Here is a 22929-nt window from a genome sequence, read left to right as displayed (position 1 = left end):
ATCTGGAGAGGTTTGATGTTGGTCAATGTGATCTAAACACCAAGTTTGGTGAGTTCACACTATATGCGTATATGATCAAGCATTGATACACTGTTCATGTTTTGAATATTTGTTTTCTAATTGTAAACTTATCTCTTTAATCAATGATACAGAGCTCCTGAAGAAGCAATAATTCTAAATCGCGAAACATGTTGAGCAAATTTTAAACCATAAGGACCAATAACAACCTATTAGTGGACTCCCTACCCTAGTGGAGGTCTTATTGGTGTTCAGTAAAACAAGCCCCACAGGAAGCATTCAAGTGGCACCTAATCTCTTGGGTTTGATCAATGGTTCCTTTTTGTTGTATTTTCTACTTCATGTGTTCTAGTCAATGTGCATTGTATATGTAGTCTATATGTGAATTATTAAAAATTGTTATAATATCTTATACGTGCCTTCAAAGCCCATTTCTTTCTATTTTTTGATTTATCTGTTCTCAATGGAGCCAGTTCACGCAGGTCCGGGGCAGCCGTGGTCCAAATTGCAGGAGGGTCCTGTGCGTGTTTCAAGTGCAAATTTAGGACCTGAATCACATTTGAAAAGGTGAACAGACACGCACTGGACCCCAGGCACGAACCCGTGGCCGCCTATATGTGAACCCGGCCTAAGATAAAGTATGCTATAAAAATTTTTATTTAAACATTTACCTTTTCCTTTATACTGTGTTTTCAAAATAACAAATGCGATATTTTAGGAATTGGATGAAAAGATTAGTGTACCATCACAATTTTAGTAGTTAAATTGTGCACCTTTTAGGCTCCGTGCACACTTGCTTAAAAAATGCTCCTAGCAGCAGCTTTTGAGTATTTTTTTCTGCTTATATAAGCAAATAGTGTTATCCTATGTGTCCATGCACACTATTTTAGTCTAGAAGTGTTTTTGAAGCTTTCAGTTTTGATAGGAAATAAAACATATTTTTTTTTGTATTTGTGGCAGTGATTTGCCAACAGAAACAAAGCTGAAAGCTCCTAACAGCTGCTAAAAGCTGCCACAAAAAGGTATTATGTACATTTTTACATCCAGCATTTTTCTGAAATTTATTTTTAATTATAGTGTGCATGGAGCCTTATGGAAATTCTTTATTTTATCAAATAGAAAAAGAGGTACTATATACTGTATACACTACATATCATTGTTTGTACAAGGAGTCAACACAGAAAAAAGAAGGCATGAAAAACAGGAATAAATCTTAAAACAGAATCACTAAACATAGTTCTAGTATTCCTGTGACTATACTTGTCTGTGGTGATAAAATTGTGACAGAGTTAGTGTGGATAATGTTATTAACCATTTCTCCTTTTTGTATGAATTTATGGTTTGTGGAAAGACTGGAAGAAAGGTAAATTAAATGATATGGGACCTACTGAGTATTTTAGGAACAAACGAGGCACAGAGTTAATAAAAAAAACAAATGACCTGTCTGTTCCATAAAAATCATATATGACCTAGGCCAGTTTATGCAGAAGTTACATGATCTACAATGTACAGACACAACTGTTATTACATAAATATGATTTGTGTTTCAGACTGTTATGTGAACTGCACATGGTCAGAATGGTTTGATGTCAGTTACCCAAAATATGATCCAAATGGAGGGGATTATGAGACTTATGAGAACATCAGAAATGCTGGTTTGGACATATGTGAGAAGCCAGAGGCTATTTCCTGCAGACAAGACAGATTCCCTGATATTCCACTGGAAGAGCTGGGGCAGAAAGTGACCTGTGATGTCTCCACAGGCCTTGTGTGTAACAACAAAGACCAGGCTGGATCCATGCCACCAGTGTGCTACAATTATCAAATCAGAGTCTACTGCTGTGTACCTGAGTTACCTGAGTGGTGTAAATCAACCCCCAAGCCACCCACTACAACTAAAACAACAACTACACCACCTACAACTACTACAACTACTACAACAACTACACCACCTACTACAACAACTACACCACCTACAACTACATCACCACCTACAACTACTACAACAACTACACCACCTACAACTACTACAACAACGCCTACAACTACAATTACTACAACTGAAAGTACAACGTCCACATCTACTCTATCGAGCACCACAGTGACCCCAACTGTTCCTACTTCACCAAAAACAGGTAAGTTCAGAATTGCAGCCTTTTCAGGATTTCTGAAAAAAGTGAAATGTGGCTCAGACAGCATGGAAGTTTTTATTAGTGGTTTCTGTACAAAGTATTTTTGTGCATATTTATTGCAAATAGGAATTTTGAGGAAACATTTAATAAAATACTATACTAAAATACATACTGCTTCTTGAAATGAACCAAGAAGGCTGCTTATGGTAGAAAAAGGGGGGGGGGGGGGGACGTCAATCACAGAGGTCTTAAGCTGGCCATGCACCAGTAGAATTTTGGTATAAATCCTTTTTTTTTTTTTTTTTTAAATGTTTGTTCAATTTTTTAAAAGTTAGTCCTTTCCTTCCCAGCTTTACTTTCCCTGACCTGCCCCTTTCATTCTTTAAATTTTCAGTTCAATTATTCATAGAGGCTTGTTTTGGATTCAAAACAAAAGTTCCAATATTATTATATCTACCCCCGATCAGATTGTTGAATACAAAAGCATGCATGCTTCAAGTAAGCTCACACTGAGACAGCTTGGTTCAGAGTCAAATTACTTTCTGTTTAATATTTCCGCTTCTCAAGACTTTTATGTTCAATCCCATTGATGATTGAGATACGTCAACAAGACTGGCGCATACAAACCACAAATATAAAAATACAAATATGTGACAAAATTTTGGCTTTCAGCTGATGCACATTTGCAGAAGTGAATAATTGTTCCTGCAGCATTCTCTTGCTCCATTGTGTTATGCTGTTAGATTCTGAATGTATTCTGGGAAGCAGGTGCAAACTTTTTGATTAACTCTTTGCAGTCAGTCCAGTTCCTAAGTAAGCTTTGAGCTTTGCAGAATATCTGTAAATGTCTTAAGGCTTAATTAGCATAGAATCTGATTTTATATATGTTAGGTATATAAAGCAGGTGTTGGAATAGACAGTCCCCCATGATCACATCCATTACAGGCTCAACACCACATGTGGGCATTACCAATGAAAATCTGCATTTACATGCGGCATGCCTAGGAACATTTACTCCTCCAGACTGACATTCACCCATAAAAGGCTTTCTGATATTTACATAACTGCTCCCAAGAGCCAACCCACTTCTTTCATCAGGACTGAAGGCTCTTGGGAAGAGTACTGAGGCAGGCTACTGTGATGTTTCCAGTAAGTGAGGTACCACATCCTGCTAGCCCCTCCCTTTAGTCATGATTTGTTTTCATTGCATAGAGAAGCACAGAGACTCAGGTCTAAGGTTGGGGTTACATATATGTGAATTGGATGTGGGTTTCCCCGCATCAAATTCGCATGACAGGCGAGTGTGACCGGTTCTCAATAGAGCCAGTTCACACAGGTCTGGGGCGGCCGTGGTCCAGATTGCAGAAGGGTCCTGTGCGTGTTTGGGGCCGGTTCAAGTGTCAATTCAGGCAAAAATTCAGACCTGAATCACACCTGGACCAGTGAACAGAAATGCACTGAACCCCAGGCACGAACCCTCAGCCACCTATATGTGAACCTGGCCTAAGATAATGTATGCTATAAAAATGGAAAGGTTTTATTTAAACATTTACCTTTTCCTTTATACTGTGTTTTCAAAAGAACAAATGCAATAATTTAGGAATTGGATGAAAAGATTAGTGTACCATCACAATTTTAGTAGTTAAATTAGGCTCCGTGTACACTTGCTTAAAAAATGCTCCTAGCATTTCTTGTGACCCGAAGAAGCCAGGAAAGTACAAATACCCCCCAAATGACCCCTTTTTTGAAAGTAGACATTCCAAGGTATTTAGTAAGAGGCATGGTGAGGTTTTTGATGTTGTCATTTTTTCCCACAATTCTTTGCAAAATTAAGATTTTTTTTTTCCACAAAATTGTCATTGTAATAGGTTATTTCTCTCACATGGCATGTGTATACCACAAATGATGCCCCAAAATACATTCTGCTACTCCTCCTGAGTATTACGATACCACATGTGTGAGACTTTTCCACAGCCTAGCCACATAGAGAGGCCCAACATGCAGAGAGCACCATCATGTGTTCTAGGGGCATAAATTACACATCTAACTTGTTGGCTACCTATTACACTTTTGAAGGCCCTGGAGCACCAGGACAATGAAATGTGACACTGATGTGGCACCGATGACAGATGGCACTAATACGTGGCACTGATGACACGTGACACTGATGACAGATGGCACTAATACGTGGCACTGAAGACACGTGACACTGATGACAGATGGCACTAATATGTGGCACTGATGACAGATGGCACTAATACGTGGCACTGATGACACGTGACACTGATGACAGATGGCACTGATATGTGGCACTGATGACACGTGACACTGATGACAGATGGCACTAATACGTGGCACTGAAGACACATGACACTGATGACAGATGGCACTAATATGTGGCACTGATGACAGATGGCACTAATACGTGGCACTGATGACACGTGACACTGATGACAGATGGCACTGATATATGGCACTGATGACACGTAACACTGATGACAGATGGCACTGATATGTGGCACTGATGACACATAACACTGATGAAAGATGGCACGTGACACTGACAGATGGCACTGATGACAGATGGCACTGATACGTGGCACTGATGACACGTGACACTGATAACAGATGAGAAAAATGAGGGGAATAACAGCGCTACAGTGAAATACATAAACAATGACAATTGTAGCTGCGATTCATCTATGCAACACAAACACAGTGAAATTAAATAAGAAAAAAAGGGGGTTGAATCGCGCTAGAACAGATTGGTGATCATACACATCATCACCAAACCAAATATTTAGAACCAAGTGAAAAGTTTCCCTTTAGTGTATACATACATATCAAATTAATAATCGAGCCAAAAATTAACTGTTAAAAGTGATAATTAAAAGTCCATGTATAAAAAATAAATCACCCAAGTGATATAAAAGTATCTTAAAAAGTTCCAAAAAACATATATTCTTGCTGTGAGAGAGAGAAGCGTGCTTGTTCCACCACCGTTAAATCAGACTGGCCGCTTACCAGAAACTCATGATCCCCCGTTACAGAGGATCAGAGAAAGCTGTTGGTTAATACTGCTTCGAACCACGACCAATGGATCAGAGACCTTATACCGAGATGGGACACCAAAGACTGCAGGGTCAGGCTAAAGATACATATCGACCTAAACAGCAAGAAGATGGTCGCCTATAAACTCCAGTGCAGTAATTGGAGCCACCAGCAGGACAGACTCCATCTCAGGCACTCAAGTGGCGCCGTGGGCCATGTGTTGATTGATGTGTGGAGCTAAGCTCTGAACCCTGAGATGGAGTCTGTCCTGCTGGTGGCTCCAATTACTGCAATCCTCTGTAACGGGGGATCATGAGTTTCTGGTAAGCGGCCAGTCTGATTTCACGGTGGTGGAACAAGCACGCTTCTCTCTTCTCACAGCAAGAATATATGTTTTTTGGAACTTTTTAAGATACTTTTATATCACTTGGGTGATTTATTTTTTACACGTGGACTTTTAATTATCACTTTGAACATTTAATTTTTGGATCGATTATTAATTTGATATGTATGTATACACTAAAGGGGAACTTTTCACTGATAACAGATGGCATGTGGCACTGGGGACAGGTGGCACTGGGGACAGGTGGCACTGGGGGGCAGGTGGCACTGGGGACAGATGGCACCGATAGGTGGCATTGGGGACAGATGGCACTGACAGTTGGCACTGGGGACAGGTGGCACTGGGGACAGTTGCCACTGATGGGTGGCACTGGGGACAGATGGCAATGACAGGTGGCACTGGGGACAGGTGGCACTGGAGACAGATGGCACTGTGGGCAATGTGCTGTGTGATTTTTTTTTTACTCACGCTGCAGCAGGAAGCTCTCCCTGTTATTACATAAATATGATTTGTGTTTCAGACTGTTATGTGAACTGCACATGGTCAGAATGGTTTGATGTCAGTTACCCGAAATATGATCCAAATGGAGGGGATTATGAGACTTATGAGAACATCAGAAATGCTGGTTTGGACATATGTGAGAAGCCAGAGGCTATTTCCTGCAGACAAGACAGATTCCCTGATATTCCACTGGAAGAGCTGGGACAGAAAGTGACATGTGATGTCTCCACAGGCCTTGTGTGTAACAACAAAGACCAGGCTGGATCCATGCCACCAGTGTGCTACAATTATCAGATCAGAGTCTACTGCTGTGTATCTGAGTTACCTGAGTGGTGTAAATCAACCCCCGAGCCACCCACTACAACTCAAACAACAACAACTACACCACCTACAACTACTACAACAACTATACCACCTACTACAACAACTACACCACCTACAACTACATCCCCACCTACAACTACACCGCCTACAACTACTACAACAACTACACCACCAACAACTACTACTACATCGCCTACAACTACAATTACTACAACTGAAAGTACAACATCCACATCTACTCTATCGAGCACCGCAGTGACCCCAACAACTGTTCCTACTTCTCCAACAAGTAAGTTCAGAATTGCAGCCTTTTCAGGATTGCTGAAAAAGTGAAATGTGGCTCAGACAGCATGGAAGTTTTTATTAGTGGTTTCTGTACAAAGTATTTTTGTGCGTATGTATTGCAAATAGGAAATTTGAGGAAACATTTAATAAAATGTTTCAGTTACTACAAAGTATGCTTTCTCCTTTCAGTGATCACTGTATAGACTTTCAGGCAGGAAAAATAACAGTATGTTTATTGTATCTACACTTTCACAAGAGAAAGGACCAGTGGGGAAATGCTGGAGCTCTTGTACTCCATGTTTTCCTCCTGGCATCATGTACTGGTCAAAGTACCAATGGTACTGCTTATTGCTGACTTGTATGTAGATGGTATGTAGAGACAATAGGAAGCCATACTGCTTCTTGAAATGTATCAAGAATGCTGCTTATGGCAGAAAAGGGGGGGTCAGTCACAGAGGTCTTAAGCTGGCCATGCTCCAGTATAGAATTTTGGTTTAAATCCTTTTTTCTTTTTTAAATGTTTGTTACATTTTCTAAACATTAGTCCTTTCCTCCCCAGCTTTTCTTTTCCCTGACCTGCCCCTTTCATTCTTTAATTTTCAGTTCTATTAATCATAGAGGCTCAGCACCAAATGTGGGCATTACCGAGGGCAATCTGCATTTACATGCGGCCTAAATGCAATGGAGGAACACTCCTCCAGACTGACATTCACCCATAAAGGCTTTCTGATATTTACATAACTGCTCCCAAGAGCCAACACACTTCTTTCATCAGGACTGAAGGCTCTTGGGAAGAGTACTGAGGCAGGCTACTGTGATGTTTCCAGTAAGCTAGGTCCTGCTAGCCCCTCCCTTTAGTCATGATCTGTTTTCATTGCATAGAGAAGCACAGAGACTCAGGTCTAACGTTGGGTTCACATATATGTGAATTGGATGTGGGTTTCCCCAGCATTCCAGTTTGCATGACAGGCGAGTGTGACCCGTTCTCAGTGGAAAAAGAGATTGATTACATTGCCCCAGGGTGGCAATCAAAACACCGTAGATAAAATGTGCCACATCCTAGTAGTAATAAATCGAAAAATAGAAAGAAATGGACTTTGAAGGCATGTATAAAATATTATAACAACTTTTTAATAATTCATATATAGACTACATATTCAATGCACAATGACTAGAACACATAAAGTAGAAAATACAACAAAAAAGGAACCACTGAACAAACCCAAGAGATTAGGTACCTGTTAGAATATTATTCCAAATTCATAATTCGGCACTTATAGGTGTTATATTATATTCATGGCAAGCTTGCAAAACATATTTGGTTTTATGATTAATAATAATAAATAGAGTATGTGTGAATGACCTTGATCAATTGATTTGACATGATTCTTCATCTAAAGCTGAGCATTGCTGGATTTTTCTGGTGTAGCCAATTTGAGTCTGACATTTAAAGTATCTAGAATGTCATGAGAAGACAAAAATAGACACATGTCCACGTAGCTAAAGGAATATACATTGTGGATTATATCCTGTTAAGTTAAGTTAGTTCATAGTTCCAGTCATATTAATAAGTACTAGTATATAATTACTTAATGTAAAGTTGGTAAAATGTGTTCATATTATGTAGATGTTTGGTTATATGACATTACATGATCAGCCCATTACTTCATGTATGGAGTGTTACATGTGGGCTTGTCAATCCTATGCCATATATGACTCTGAGTTAGAATCTTTTCTTGGATAGCATATTGCTGAAGTTAGCAGAAATGAATATGTGCCATACAAGGTTCTAAGTTGGTGTGAGGTTATGACGTTCACACATTCACATGTAACATATAAAGCCAATGCTTCTATATTGGAGGTCACACAGACAGACACACACACACACACAAACCTCTAGGATAGATGACACTGACATGATCACAATACACATTGACAAGTTGGCACAGCTGAATTCTGCCAGAAGTCTAAGAACGTCATTTCCTGCTTCTTCTTGGACGACACACAAGACAGCATGGAGACAGACAGCATCCATGAAGCACACATGCTTTCATAAGCTTATTACAGCTTTATAACTTTTATTCTATTTCATATATTTTTACCTACATTGAACTGAACTATTACATTTTTTACATTGTATTTATGATGCCAATTGTGTGACAATAAACTCACACTTTGTTTTAAGTCAGTTTGGCTATCAATGCTATTCATCCGGAAGCGCCTCTGAGATACAAGAATATTAGATATTAATAATATTCTTCATTTTGGCGAGCCAGAAACTTCCGTCATTTCTCAATTTTTATGGAAATCTCGATCCTTGTTGAGGGGGGAGAGATTAGAGCAGTTTTATGAATATTCAAGTCTCGAGAAAAAGACGGTTCAGAACCTATCAACCAAGAGGCATTTGTGTTGCATCAGATGTGGACAAGAGGTCCAAGAAACTGAGCCGGCTGAAGACGAGAAATTCTTCTAAATACGGTGAGTAAAGTTATGGATTTTATTGATGAAATAGCTAAAGACAGCAAGTTAGAGTTTAAAGATGTGTCTTTATATCCAAATGACAGTCACTTGTGGGTATATATGTACAATGAATGCTTAAATGCCAATACACAGATTGATAAATCCAGGTTCACTATACATAAATTACGTAAGAAAATAAATAACGTATTGAAATTAGTGAGAATATTTAATAAGATGATTATTAATATTTTACCTGGCAAAAATGTGTGTATACTAAAGCAGACAGAAACTAACAATGTACAGAACACAGGAATACATGAAAATGTGTCCCAAGATTCTCTTAGTTGTTCAAACTGTAAGATTTTTTTGTAATTATATAGAGAATCTTGAGGAACAAATTGACTCCAAAACAAATCTTTTGGAAAAACTTCAGAATGACAGTAGATTGACACAGATTGGTGTAATAACTACAGATGACAAAAAGACTGAATCCAAATGTAAGCAACAATCCTCTTATATTCCGGAAAGTTTGGATATAGAAAATGTTGATGCTACTGATGAAAAAGAAATGAAACATAAAAACTTATTATGTAGAACTGCAAAACTAAAGTTGCAAATACATGACCAACTTATGAAAGTTTTAAAAGATTTTCCTATTTATGACACTGAGGCAACTGTATTTCCCAATTGGGATTTATTTGAAATGTTTGCGGATCGTTTTAATCTGTCAAATGATCAATGCAATTACATATTTCAGTTGTGGGTTCCTGTTAATTTCGCTAAACGAATTAACATACCTGTTATTGATGACGAAGGTCAGGAAAAACAAAATGACGCGACAGATAGACTGCGACAATTATTACTATGTATGACCGGTGAGCAAATACCGACTGTAGAAATGTTAGATCTTTTACAGACTACTGCAGAAGAAAATCCAATTGATTTTAAAGTAAAATTTTGCAAGGTTTATGAAATGATATTTGGAGTAGATGATGACAATGACCCAGGTTTAAAAACAGCTTTCATAAAAAAATTTAAATACCTTGACCCAACTTCATTAGCCATAGCACAAGAACGTCAAAATTTAAATGATATAGTAAGCTTCATTGATAAAATTAGGAGACAATTGAATCAAAGCAGTCTCACACATGAGATAGCTATAATTCAATGTGACAAAAATAGTCAGGCTGCAGACATGTCAGAAACGACAAGTCTTGGCAGGAATGACAAGGACAGCTGCAGACAAGTGAGGCAAGGAGACCCTATCACATGTCTTTACTGTCATAGATCTGGCCATATGAGAAAACATTGCTGTAAATTTAAGAGAGACTCACAAATACAAACTAAAGATATGGAGAATGAAAAATCAGCTTTTGTACAACCTGTTTTTTCATGTCAAGATAAAATTTTGACTGAATTGCCTTATGCCACTGAATTCAAACAGATCAGTAATTTGACTGTTAACAGCAGTTCAGACAACACTGTCACTGAAAGAGAGGGTTTATTGCCATTGCCAAAAATAGAATCACATCGGGATTCAATTTCTCTGCCATTACAATATGTAGCACCAATTATTTTGGATGAAAATGGTAGGCCATATATACAATGTTTGCTGAATGGTAAAAATATTAATTGTCTCATTGACAGTGGATCTGAGATTAGCCTTACCAAAGAAAACATACCTGTGAAACCAAATTCTCCTATGTGTAATATAGTGGGTTTTAATAATACAGGTAATTCCACTGCTAGACAGGTATCTAATGTAACATTTGAAGTACCTGGATTAGTGAAAACTAACATTAACATTTGGGTATGTTACAAAGCAGAGAATATACTCGGCATTGATGTAATCAATGAACAAAAATGGGTGATCGATTTGGCTAATAAAAGTATTTGGAAAGATCCATCTAGGCCCAAATCAGTGCTTATTGATCCCTCTGTATACAGTAAGGTTGGTTCCATTACCAATATGTCTACAGAACAAAAATGGCCTGATGTTGATGGTAATTGTGCTTTAAAGGAAGTGGTACAACGTTTTCCAAGTTTGTGGTCAAAGTTCAAAAATGACATTGGAACTTTGAAAATACTGAATTGAATATTGAGGGAAAAGATCCAGAACCCCTTAATCAGTATGAGTTACCACTAGAATCAATTGGTCCACTTTCTGCCATTATTCAAGAGTTTGTACAACTTGGAATTGTAAAGAAAGCTAAATCAGTGGTAAATAACTGTATTTGGCCTATCAAAAATACTGATAATTCATATTCTTTATAAGTTGACTTAAGGACATTGAATAAACATATCACAAATAACCCAGTTCTTCCTGATAAATCTAACTTAAAGTTAAATTTGAATGCTGAGGACAAAGTGTTCTCTGTATTAGAAATCATTAATAGCCATTTTTCCCTTCCTTTAACTACTAGCAGTCAGTACAAACTCGCATTCACATTCAGAAAAGAGACTTATACGTTCACTCGATTAATACCTGGCCTAGGTATTGGTGATGGTATAGTTCATGAAACTATAGCAAAAATACTTTCAACATTTTCTAGGCCAGACTTCATTTGTCAGCATGTGGATACGATTTTGCTGAGTACTCAGAATATCGATGAACATATGGCTCTTTTGTCTGAGTTGTTTATGATGTTACAAGCTGAAGGTTTAAAATTAAATACGGCAAAAGTTCAGCTGATGAAAAGTCAAGTGAAATACCTTCACATGCAAATTAGTCAAGGAAAGAGACAATTGTTGCAAGAAACAGTTAGAGATATCACTGCAATCCCAACTCCAACAACTCATAAGGCATTGCGTCAATTTTTGCATAAAATAAATCATTGCAAAGAGTTTGTACACTGTTTCGCAGAAAAAGTTAATCCACTATATACTCTTTCGAGAAATAAAGGTAATATAGTTGACCAATGGGGTCCAAATGAGAAAAATGCTTTTGAAATGTTGAAAAAAGATTTGCAGAATGCTCCGGCATTAAGTACAATAGAGGTTTGTTCTGAAGCATCTTTTGTTTTGAAAACTTGTGTATCTGAGAATGCCATCTCAGTAATGTTGTCTCAATTACAAGAAGGTAAGGAGAAAATAATTGCCTATTTCTCCAGAGTTTTATCATTTTTGGAAAAAACTTTTGAGTCAGGTGTAAAGCAACTGCTAAGTGTTTACTATGCAATTAAAGCTACAGAGAGCATAGTGAAATCAAACAAAATCATTGTACAGACACCTGACTGCTCACTAAAAGGTATTTTTGAGGAAGATAGTTTTAAAGAATGTTGTAAAACATATCCTCTATGGTTCAGAGCTTTATCATCCAAACACATTCAGATAGATGTAAAAGGAAGACATCTTCAGGAATGTGCACCAGCACATGTTTATACAGCTGTATCTGAGAAGTCTTTATCTCAGGTTTCCAGCATAAGAACAGAGGAGGACATAGAGCCAGTACTTGTTACTGCAGAACAGTCTAACACTAGAATAAGAGCTTCAACACAGAATACAGTTACGCACATTTCTAATCTTTTAGAGGTGAGAACAAAGGCATAGTCCTTTGTCATCTATGGGTGATACAAAACTTTTCTTTTGTTTGTGAAAACAGAGATTTGTATCATGACCAAAAGGAGGTGTTGCGTCCTGACATACCTAAACTTCACAGTACATATAATTTATAGTTTAGGCCATGTTAGACAGGATAAGGACAGTACATTGGCATACAGAAGTTCTCTTTGAAGGAAAATATAAGATAATATTATTTTACATATAGTTTAACAATGACACATAATCACACACATAAGTTGGACTTGATGGACTTGTGTCTTTTTTCAACCTCACCTACTATGTAACTATGTAACAAATTCACAAAGTTATTGTCTCATAATGTTTTAACATTTGTTGGAAAAAAGTTACAAGAATTTAATGAAAGTATTTTATGCCTGATTAATGATACTGCATTTCTTTTACAGAAATGACATCTAAAATCAAATAAATATGGAGGATAACAAGCTCATATGAAGAGCAAAGAGAATATCATTAACATTCAAAGTTAAAGAAGGAATCCTCTAGGGAAGAATGTTGGACAAAAGATTTATACTTCAGATTTATGACTGTTTTATCTTATTCAACAAGATTTTTCTAATCTAACAGAACCTGAAGAAGAAACTTTAAAGACATTTCATGAAGAAAAAAATAATCAGAAGAAACTTTATCTCCTATAGATAAACAATTTGGGACTCAAACATTTGTCCACATATACATTTTTTGATAATCCGATTATTCTGATATTAATGTTCATATTAAGTTAGGATTATCATTATTATTTTTATATATTTTTCCTTATTCATATATTGAATATTTTTAGGTAACAACTGCACACTCATTCTAGTTTATAGAACATCTTTTGTTCATAACTTAAGAAACATATCACTCTTAATAGAACTATGGAAAGTTATGACGAGTTTTAGAGTGTAAAGTATATTTCCAAAGAGCTAAAATATTATTTAAGCAAATATGGAAATATATTATTGCATCATTTATTTTATTAATAATAATAATAATAATAATAATAATAATAATAAAATAATTATTATTAATAATAGTAATTATAGATATGAGTCATCATTATGCTATACATTTTTAAATTCTATATCATTATTTTAAGATTTTGAATAGATAGATCTAAGAGGAGTTAAAGTAAAGAAAAAAGCGATTAGAAGGAGAGTTATTTCTAGCTGCTTCAGTTCTGAGGAATATTGTGTTCGATCATTTGATACAAGGATGTGTAAATGTGACATGAAAGAGGTTTTGAATGTATTAGAATAATTTGATATGATTAATCATAATTCAGGGGGGATTGTTAGAATATTATTCCAAATTCATAATTTGGCACTTATAGGTGTTATATTATATTCATGGCAAGCTTGCAAAACATATTTGGTTTTATGATTAATCATAATAAATAGAGTATGTGTGAATGACCTTGATCAATTGATTTGACATGATTCTTCATCTAAAGCTGAGCATTGCTGGATTTTTCTGGTGTAGCCAATTTGAGTCTGACATTTAAAGTATCTTGGTATAGAATGTCATGAGAAGACAAAAATAGACACGTGTCCACGTAGCTAAAGGAATATACATTGTGGATTATATCCTGTTAAGTTAAGTTAGTTTGTAGTTCCAGTCATATTAATAAGTACTAGTATATAGTTACTTAATGTATAGTTGGTAAAATGTGTTTATATTATGTAGATGTTTGGTTATATGACATTACATGATCAGCCCATTACTTCATGTATGGAGTGTTACATGTGGGCTTGTCAATCCTATGCCATATATGACTCCGAGTTAGAATCTTTTCTTGGATAGCATATTGCTGAAGTTAGCAGAAATGAATATGTGCCATACAAGGTTCTAAGTTGGTGTGAGGTTATGACGTTCACACATTCACATGTAACATATAAAGCCAATGCTTCCATATTGGAGGTCACACAGACAGACACACACACACACCCTCTAGGATAGATGACACTGACATGATCACAAGACACATTGACAAGTTGGCACAGCTGAATTCTGCCAGAAGTCTAAGAACGTCATTTCCTGCTTCTTCTTGGACGACACACAAGACAGCATGGAGACAGACAGCATCCATGAAGCACACATGCTTTCATAAGCTTATTACAGCTTTAATACTTTTATTCTATTTCATATATTTTTACCTGCATTGAACTGAACTATTATATTTTTTACATTGTATTTATGATGCCAATTGTGTGACAATAAACTCACACTTTGTTTTAAGTCAGTTTGGCTTTCAATGCTATTCATCCGGAAGCGCCTCTGAGATACAAGAATATTAGATAATAATATTCTTCAGTGCCACTTGTATGCTTCCTGTGGGGCTTGTATTACTGAACACCAATAAGACCCCCACTATTGTAGGGCGTCCACTAATAGGTTGTTCATGGTCCTTATGGATTAAAAATTTGCTCAACATGTTTCGCGATTTAGAATTATCGCTTCTTCAGGAGCTCTGTATCATTACTTAAAGAGATAAGTTTACAATTTGAAAACAAATATTCAAAACATGAACAGTGCATCAATGCTTGATCATATACGCATATAGTGTGAACTCACCAAACTTGGTGTTTAGATACAAATAAACCAACAAACTAAGAACCAACATTGAACCTCTCCAGATGGATGGCAGAGGGCGACCATAAAGAACGGACAATGACCCCTGTGGTATGGGGGTGCATCAGGTAACTAAAAAATATATATAAGAAAAATATATGCGTATTGGGCTGGACATGCTTGTACATTGCTTTTAAAGGGGCAAAACTACAAAAGAGGCATGCTGATACTCACATTGCTGCTGCGAAAGAATATATATATATATATATATATGTATCCACAGCTGCCTATGGACACTAATGTGGGCAACTGTATTATCTGTAAAAAAAAATATAGATATATATTGGCCATGATTGTAGTTTATAGATAGTATCCCTATAGCTGGAAAAATTAAATTATATTTTTATTTATTTATTTCAGGTACTTATATAGCGCCGTCAATTTACGCAGAGCTTTACATATACATGTACATTCACATCAGTCCCTACCCTCAAGGAGCTTACAATCTAAGGTCCCTAACTCACATTCATACATACTAGGGACAATTTTTTTTTTTGAGACAGGATCCAATTAACCTACCAGCATGTCTTTGGAGTGTGGGAGTAAACCGGAGTACCCGGAGGAATCCCACGCAGGCACAGGGAGAACATGCAAACTCCAGGCAGGTAGTGTCGTGGTTGGGATTTGAACCAGCGACTCTTCTTACTGCTAGGCGAGAGTACTTCCCATTACACCACTTTTTTTTTTCGAATTTTTTTTTTATTAAATGAAAGTGTACAACAGCTTGAACTATACACACACACTGAAATTTAAAATGAAAATAAAATTAAAAAAAAAAAGTCTCATATTACACCATGATCCTGGCTAGTTGCTTTGACTGTTCATAAATCTTATAAAAAAGTGTCACGTTACCTGCAACTTAAATTGAACATTATCAAAAAGGAATGCTGTTGCCCTCTTTACAAATGACCACTACAAATTAACATTTAAAAACCTAAAAACTGTCTCAAAAAAGGCATATTTTACAGTCCTTCCTCCATTGTAAAGGTAATGTACTTAAATATATCCATTCCATTCACAAAATGGCTCTCTGTATCTGTTCTGGTGTCTTCTGTCATATCACTGCATGTTCTACGCATGACTGAGATAATGACTCCTTAACTTTGTAATGATATAAATTCATGTCAGGATTTACCATATTTTATTTTAGTTGATTTTATTTAACTGGCTTGAAAGTACTGTAATAAAAGACATGTAGGCATAGGTATAGTTCTTAATTCATGAATTAAATACGTGGTACTAAAATTACTACATCACAGATAATCCATATTTAAGGTGCTTCTGGTACACAGTCAAATAGGCAAAAGTGCATCTCATGTCCATATGTACGATACAGCCAGCAGTACAAAGGAAGAAGTCCACTGAATAGCATACCCAGATAGGACGGATTCAATCAATACAAATTTAAGAGGGGCCAAACAGACACAAGAACAAAAATAAATAAATGAAAAGTGTCCATCCGGCACCTGTGGGCATAGCAACTGTCCACACATAATGCAAGGATGGACAACAGCCAATATTGATTTTGGGGGAGTCCTAATATATGTTTTTGCAGCAATATGCCTCAGAAAGAGAAAAGAGAAGGTACCTGAATAGAGCAGTGTCCACTGTTTGCTGGTAATAAGCCTTAGCGAGGGGCTCCTGGGCTCCTCTGTCCCTTAGAACACCTGGGGAATGGAGGTCCTACCTCGCTCTTATATGCACCCCGTCCGAGTGAGGTCAGCACACGCCCGACGTCAACTCAGACCGGCCGCTAGTCACCACGCATGTGCCAAGGGGTGCGCGCACACCGAATGGCAAAATATTCCGGAGCCCGCCCCATGGATCAATGCGCGGACATAGCTGGAGACGCCACATGTAGCGTCTCCAACGGTTGCCGTGAGTGACGCATAGCCCCTATTCCCTTCCCCTAGCAGGGGAGGAGGGAATATACGGGGCACAAGACTCGCGGCCTGGGAGGCTGCATACCACACTACACCTGGCCCCGCTTGATGGGAGCCACCATCCAGTGGTCATTTGGGTCATTGCAGCAGCGCCCCTATATACAGCAGGGGAGAAAAGAAAACACTACATTATAAATGATAATCTGCATGAAAGACATGCTGTAGATATACACATAGCTGCCGAGAATTATGAATTATTATTACAAAATGCAGGTATACCGCCTTCCTGCTTAATAAAATGATTATATATGATATAGAAACGTACAAAGTACAGCCTAAAATCTGTTAATTTGTCAATCCCTAAACAATAATTGAAATATGGTCGATATGATACCAATATCAGTGTCAAATAGGATGATCAATAGCACATCCTAGTGTCCCAAATTGTAGGGCCACTGATCGGCATGTTTGAAAGGCATATTGGCGCCTCACCAGGAATCAGCCCGATGGATGACTTTCATGTCAAAAGGTTTAAAGAGAACCCCTATTTGGGAGATCCTGGAGGACAGCCAGGAATCAATCACCTCGTTGGTTTAGTCACCTCCAGTCTCTCAATCCAATAGGTCTCCTTTTGGAGGATACGCTTATCCCAGTTGCCACCACATGGGTCCTGGGGTACTACCTCCAGCACAATAAATTGAATCATGGTAGTATCAAATCTATGATACAGACCCAGGTGGCGACTTACTGGAGTAAGCATTTTGGCCGACTGGGAATAGCAAATGTGATCATAGAAGCGCTTCTTCAAGGGGCAAATCATCTTTCCGACGTAAAATGCCCCACATCTACATTTCATTAAATAGATTACTCCAGGTGTGTTACAGGTGGCATAACACCGTGGACCGAATCTTTCAGCATTGGGCAGACAGAGACTGGTACCTGTCTGTATCCATGGACAATAAGTGCATTGTCCACATGGATGTGTTCCCTTTGGGAGAGTGTCTTTACGACATTTAGGTCTATAGTGGCTTGCAGTTAATTTATCGCCTATAGAGGGGCTTTTTTGGAAGACTATTTCTGGGGTTTTCCTTACATACTGCTGAAGTTTCAGATCCTCACTTAGTAGGTGCCAATGTTTGGCCATACATATACGAAGTTGTTGATGCTGGGCTGAATACTTGGTGATGAATTTTGTAGTTTGTTGATCAGGGTTCGGTTTGATTTTTAAATAAAATAGAGATGTTCTGTCCCTATTAAGGGCTTTGTTGTAAGCTTTTCGCAGAAGACTCTTACTATAACCGTGTTCCCGTAAACGTGTACGTAACTCCACTGCCTGCATTTTAAATTGTGTATCATGCGTACAATTCCGTCTTAAACTGATATATTGTGCATATAGTATGCTATGGACCAATGATATAGAGTGTCCGTTTTCTGCATGCAGCAGGGTGTTGCCCGCGGTACTTTTACGGTATAATTTGGTGGCTAGATTATTTGAAACATCTCTGTATATCGTTAAATCCTAAAAGGATATATTGTCCTTGTTCCACTCAAATGTGAATTTGATGTTGTAGCTATTTATATTGAGTTGCTCAATGCATTTTTCCAATGATGTGACTGTCCATATCATAAGTATATCGTCGATATACCTGAACCAGCATGATGCTTGGTCCAGGTATTGACTCGTACTTTCATCAGAAAAAATCTTGCGCTCCCACTCCCCCAGGTACAGATTGGCGTATGCCGGTGCACAGCAAGTGCCCATAGCAACGCCATGTACCTGAAGGTAGTGGGAGCCAAGAAATGAGAAAAAATTTGGTTTCAAAATATACGACAGAAGTTTCAGAACAAAGCAATGGAGCTGCCATTGCCGATGATCTTGTTCCATTAATATTTTTTTTTACAGTTTATATCTCCAATTCATGCAGTATGCTGGGATATAGAGCCTCAACATCTATTGCGACTAAAAAAAGCGTCCGGAGGGATTGTTAGTCCATCCAGGCGCTTCAAAAGGTCAGAAGTGTCTTGTACATAGGACGGAAGTCCAATGACATGTGGCATAAGAAAAAAATCAACAAATCTGCTCACATTCTCTGTGATGGAGACTATTCCTGACACTATGGGTCTGCCCAGAGGTATGTTTCTATTTTTGTGTATTTTGTGTATTTTGTGAATTTTTGTGCAAATTGCTTCCCTTGGAAAAATGATATTCAGAAATTCATATGTTTGCTTATAAATCAGGGCATCTGTAAAGGCCGTATAAATTATCTGCATTTTGAGACCCTGTTCGGTATAGGGGGTCATTGTCCGTTCTTTGTGGTCGCCTTCTCCCATCCATCTGGAGTGGTTTGATGTTGGTCAATGTGATCTAAACACCAAGTTGGTGAGTTCACACTATATGCGTATATGATCAAGCATTGATACACTGTTCATGTTTTGAATATTTGTTTTCTAATTGTAAACTTATCTCTTTAATCGATGATACAGAGCTCCTGAAGGAGCGATAATTCTAAATCGCGAAACATGTTGAGCAAATTTTAATCCATAAGGACCATTAACAATCTATTAGTGGACGCCCTACCCTAGTGGAGGTCTTATTAGTGTTCAGTAGTACAAGCCCCACAGAAAGCATACAAGTGGCACCTAATCTCTTGGGTTTGATCAATGGTTCCTTTTTGTTGTATTTTCTACTTTATGTGTTCTAGTCAATGTGCATCGTATATGTAGTCTATATGTGAGTTATTAAAAATTGTTATAATAAGTTATACGTGCCTTCAAAGCCCATTTCTTTCTATTTTTCGGTTCTCAATGGAGCCAATTCACACAGGTCCGGGACAGCCGTGGTCCAAATTGCAGAAGGGTCCTGTGCGTGTTTCAAGTGCAAATTTAGGACCTGAATCACATTTGAACTGGTGAACAGACACGCACTGGACCCCAGGCACGAACCCACGGCCACCTATATGTGAACCCGGCCTAAGATAAAGTATGCTATAAAAATTGGAAAGGTTTTAGTTAAACAGTTACCTTTTCCTTTATACTGTGTTTTCAAAAGAACAAATGCGATAATTTAGGAATTGGATGAAAAGATTAGTGTACCATTACAATTTTAGTAGTAAAATTGTGCACCTTTTAGGCTCCGTGCACACTTGCTTAAAAAATGCTCCTAGCAGCAGCTTTTGAGTATTTATTTTCTGCTTCTATAGGCAAATAGTGTTATCCTATGTGTCCATGCACACTATTTTAGTCTAGAAGTGTTTTTGAAGCATTCAGTTTTGATGGGAAAAAATATATATTTTTTGTATTTGTGGCTTTGATTTGCCAACAGAAACAAAGCTGAAAGCTCCTAACAGCTGCTAAAAGCTGCCACAAAAAGGTATTATGAACATTTTTACATCTAGCATTTTTCTGAAATTTATTTTTAATTATAGTGTGCATGGAGCCTTATGGAAAATCTTTATTTTATCAAATAGAAAAAGAGGTACTATATACTGTATAAACTACATATCATTGTTTGTACAAGGAGTCAACACAGAAAAAAGAAGGCATGAAAAACAGGAATAAATCTTAAAACAGAATCACTAAACATAGTTCTAGTATTCCTGTGACTATACTTGTCTGTGGTGATATAATTGTGGCAGAGTTGGTGTGGATAATGTTTTTAACCATTTCTCCTTTTTGTATGAATTTCTGGTGTGTGGAAAGACTGGAAGAAAGGTAAATGAAATGATATGGGACCTACTGAGTATTTTAGGAACAAACGAGTCACAGAGTTAATAAAAAAAACAAATGACCTGTCTGTTCACTAAAAATCATATATGACCTAGGCCAGTTTATGCAGAAGTTACATGATTTACAATGTTCAGTAATGTACAGACACAACTGTTATTACATAAATATGATTTGTGTTTCAGACTGTTATGTGAACTGCACATGGTCAGAATGGTTTGATGTCAGTTACCCGAAATATGATCCAAATGGAGGGGATTATGAGACTTATGAGAACATCAGAAATGCTGGTTTGGACATATGTGAGAAGCCAGAGGCTATTTCCTGCAGACAAGACAGATTCCCAGATATACCACTGGAAGATCTGGGGCAGAAAGTGACCTGTGATGTCTCCACAGGCCTTGTGTGTAACAACAATGACCAGGCTGGATCCATGCCACCAGTGTGCTACAATTATCAGATCAGAGTCTACTGCTGTGTACCTGAGATACCTGAGTGGTGTAAATCAACCCCCAAGCCACCCACTACAACTCAAACAACAACAACTACACCACCTACAACTACTACAACTACTACAACAACTACACCACCTACTACAACAACTACACCAACTACAACTACATCACCACCTACAACTACTACAACAACTACACCACCTACAACTACTACAACAACGCCTACAACTACAATTACTACAACTGAAAGTACAACATCCACATCTACTCTATCGAGCACCACAGTGACCCCAACAACTGTTCCTACTTCTCCAACAACAGGTAAGTTCAGAATTGCAGCCTTTTAAGGATTACTGAAAAAAGTGAAATGTGGCTCAGACAGCAGAAAAGTTTTTATTAGTGGTTTCTGTACAAAGTATTTTTGTGCATATTTATTGCAAATAGGAATTTTGAGGAAACATTTAATAAAATACTATACTAAAATACATAGTGCTTCTTGAAATGAACCAAGAAGGCTGCTTATGGTAGAAAAGGGGGGGGGGGGGGGGGGCGTGAATCACAGAGGTCTTAAGCTGGCCATGCACCAGTAGAATTTTGGTGTAAATCCTTTTTTTTTTTTTTAAATGTTCGTTCAATTTTTTAAAAGTTAGTCCTTTCCTCCCCAGCTTTACTTTCCCTGACCTGCCCCTTTCATTCTTTAATATTCAGTTCAATTATTCATAGAGGCTTGTTTTGGATTCAGAACAAAAGTTCCGATATTATTATATCTACCCCCGATCAGATTGTTGAATACAAAAGCATGCATGCTTCAAGTAAGCTCACACTGAGACAGCTTGGTTCAGGGTCAAATTACTTTGTTTAATATTTCCGCTTCTCAAGACTTTTGTACAATTCCATTGAAGATTGAGATACGTCAACAAGACTGGCGCATACAAACCGCAAATATAAAAATACAAATATGTGACAAAATTTTGGCTTTAGCTGATGCACATTTGCAGAAGTGAATAATTGTTCTTGCAGCTCTCTCTTGCTCCATTGTGTTATGCCGTTAGATTCTGAATGTATTCTGGTAAGCAGGCGCAAATTTTTTGATTAACTCTTTGCAGTCAGTCCAGTTCCTAAGCAAGCTTTGAGCTTTGAAGAATATCTGTAAATGTCTTAAGGCTTAATAAGCATAGAAGCTGAGTTTATATATGTTAGGTATATAAAGCAGGTGTTGGAATAGACAGTTCACCATGATCACATCCATTACAGGCTAAACACCACATGTGGGCATTAACCAGGGCAATCTGCATTTACATGCGGCATGCCTAGGAACATTTACTCCTCCAGACTGACATTCAACCATAAAGGCTTTCTGATATTTACATAACTGCTTCCAAGAGCCAACCCACTTCTTTCATCAGGACTGAAGGCTCTTGGGAAGAGTACTGAGGCAGGCTACTGTGATGTTTCCAGTAAGTGAGGTACCACATCCTGCTAGCCCCTCCCTTTAGTCATGATTTGTTTTCATTGTGTAGAGAAGCACAGAGACTCAGGTCTAAGGTTGGGTTTACATATAT

General features: G+C 37.6%; 1 protein-coding gene across 1 annotated transcript in view; it reads left to right on the top strand.

Annotated features, from left to right (window-relative positions):
- The window catches only part of LOC141111717 (uncharacterized), a 491097-nt gene that overhangs the window by 303719 nt on the left and 164449 nt on the right, over positions 1-22929 (top strand). The window contains 4 exon segments of the mRNA XM_073603861.1: positions 1569-2153; positions 6065-6658; positions 9073-9132; positions 21098-21688. Coding sequence (XP_073459962.1) covers positions 1569-2153; positions 6065-6658; positions 9073-9132; positions 21098-21688 — 1830 coding nt within the window.

Source organism: Aquarana catesbeiana, linkage group LG11 (genome assembly GCF_042186555.1).
Source record: "Aquarana catesbeiana isolate 2022-GZ linkage group LG11, ASM4218655v1, whole genome shotgun sequence".
NCBI classification, from domain to species: Eukaryota; Metazoa; Chordata; class Amphibia; order Anura; family Ranidae; genus Aquarana; species Aquarana catesbeiana.
The sequence above is the reverse complement of the archived record's forward strand: the minus strand, read 5'-3'. Positions and strand labels throughout refer to the sequence as shown.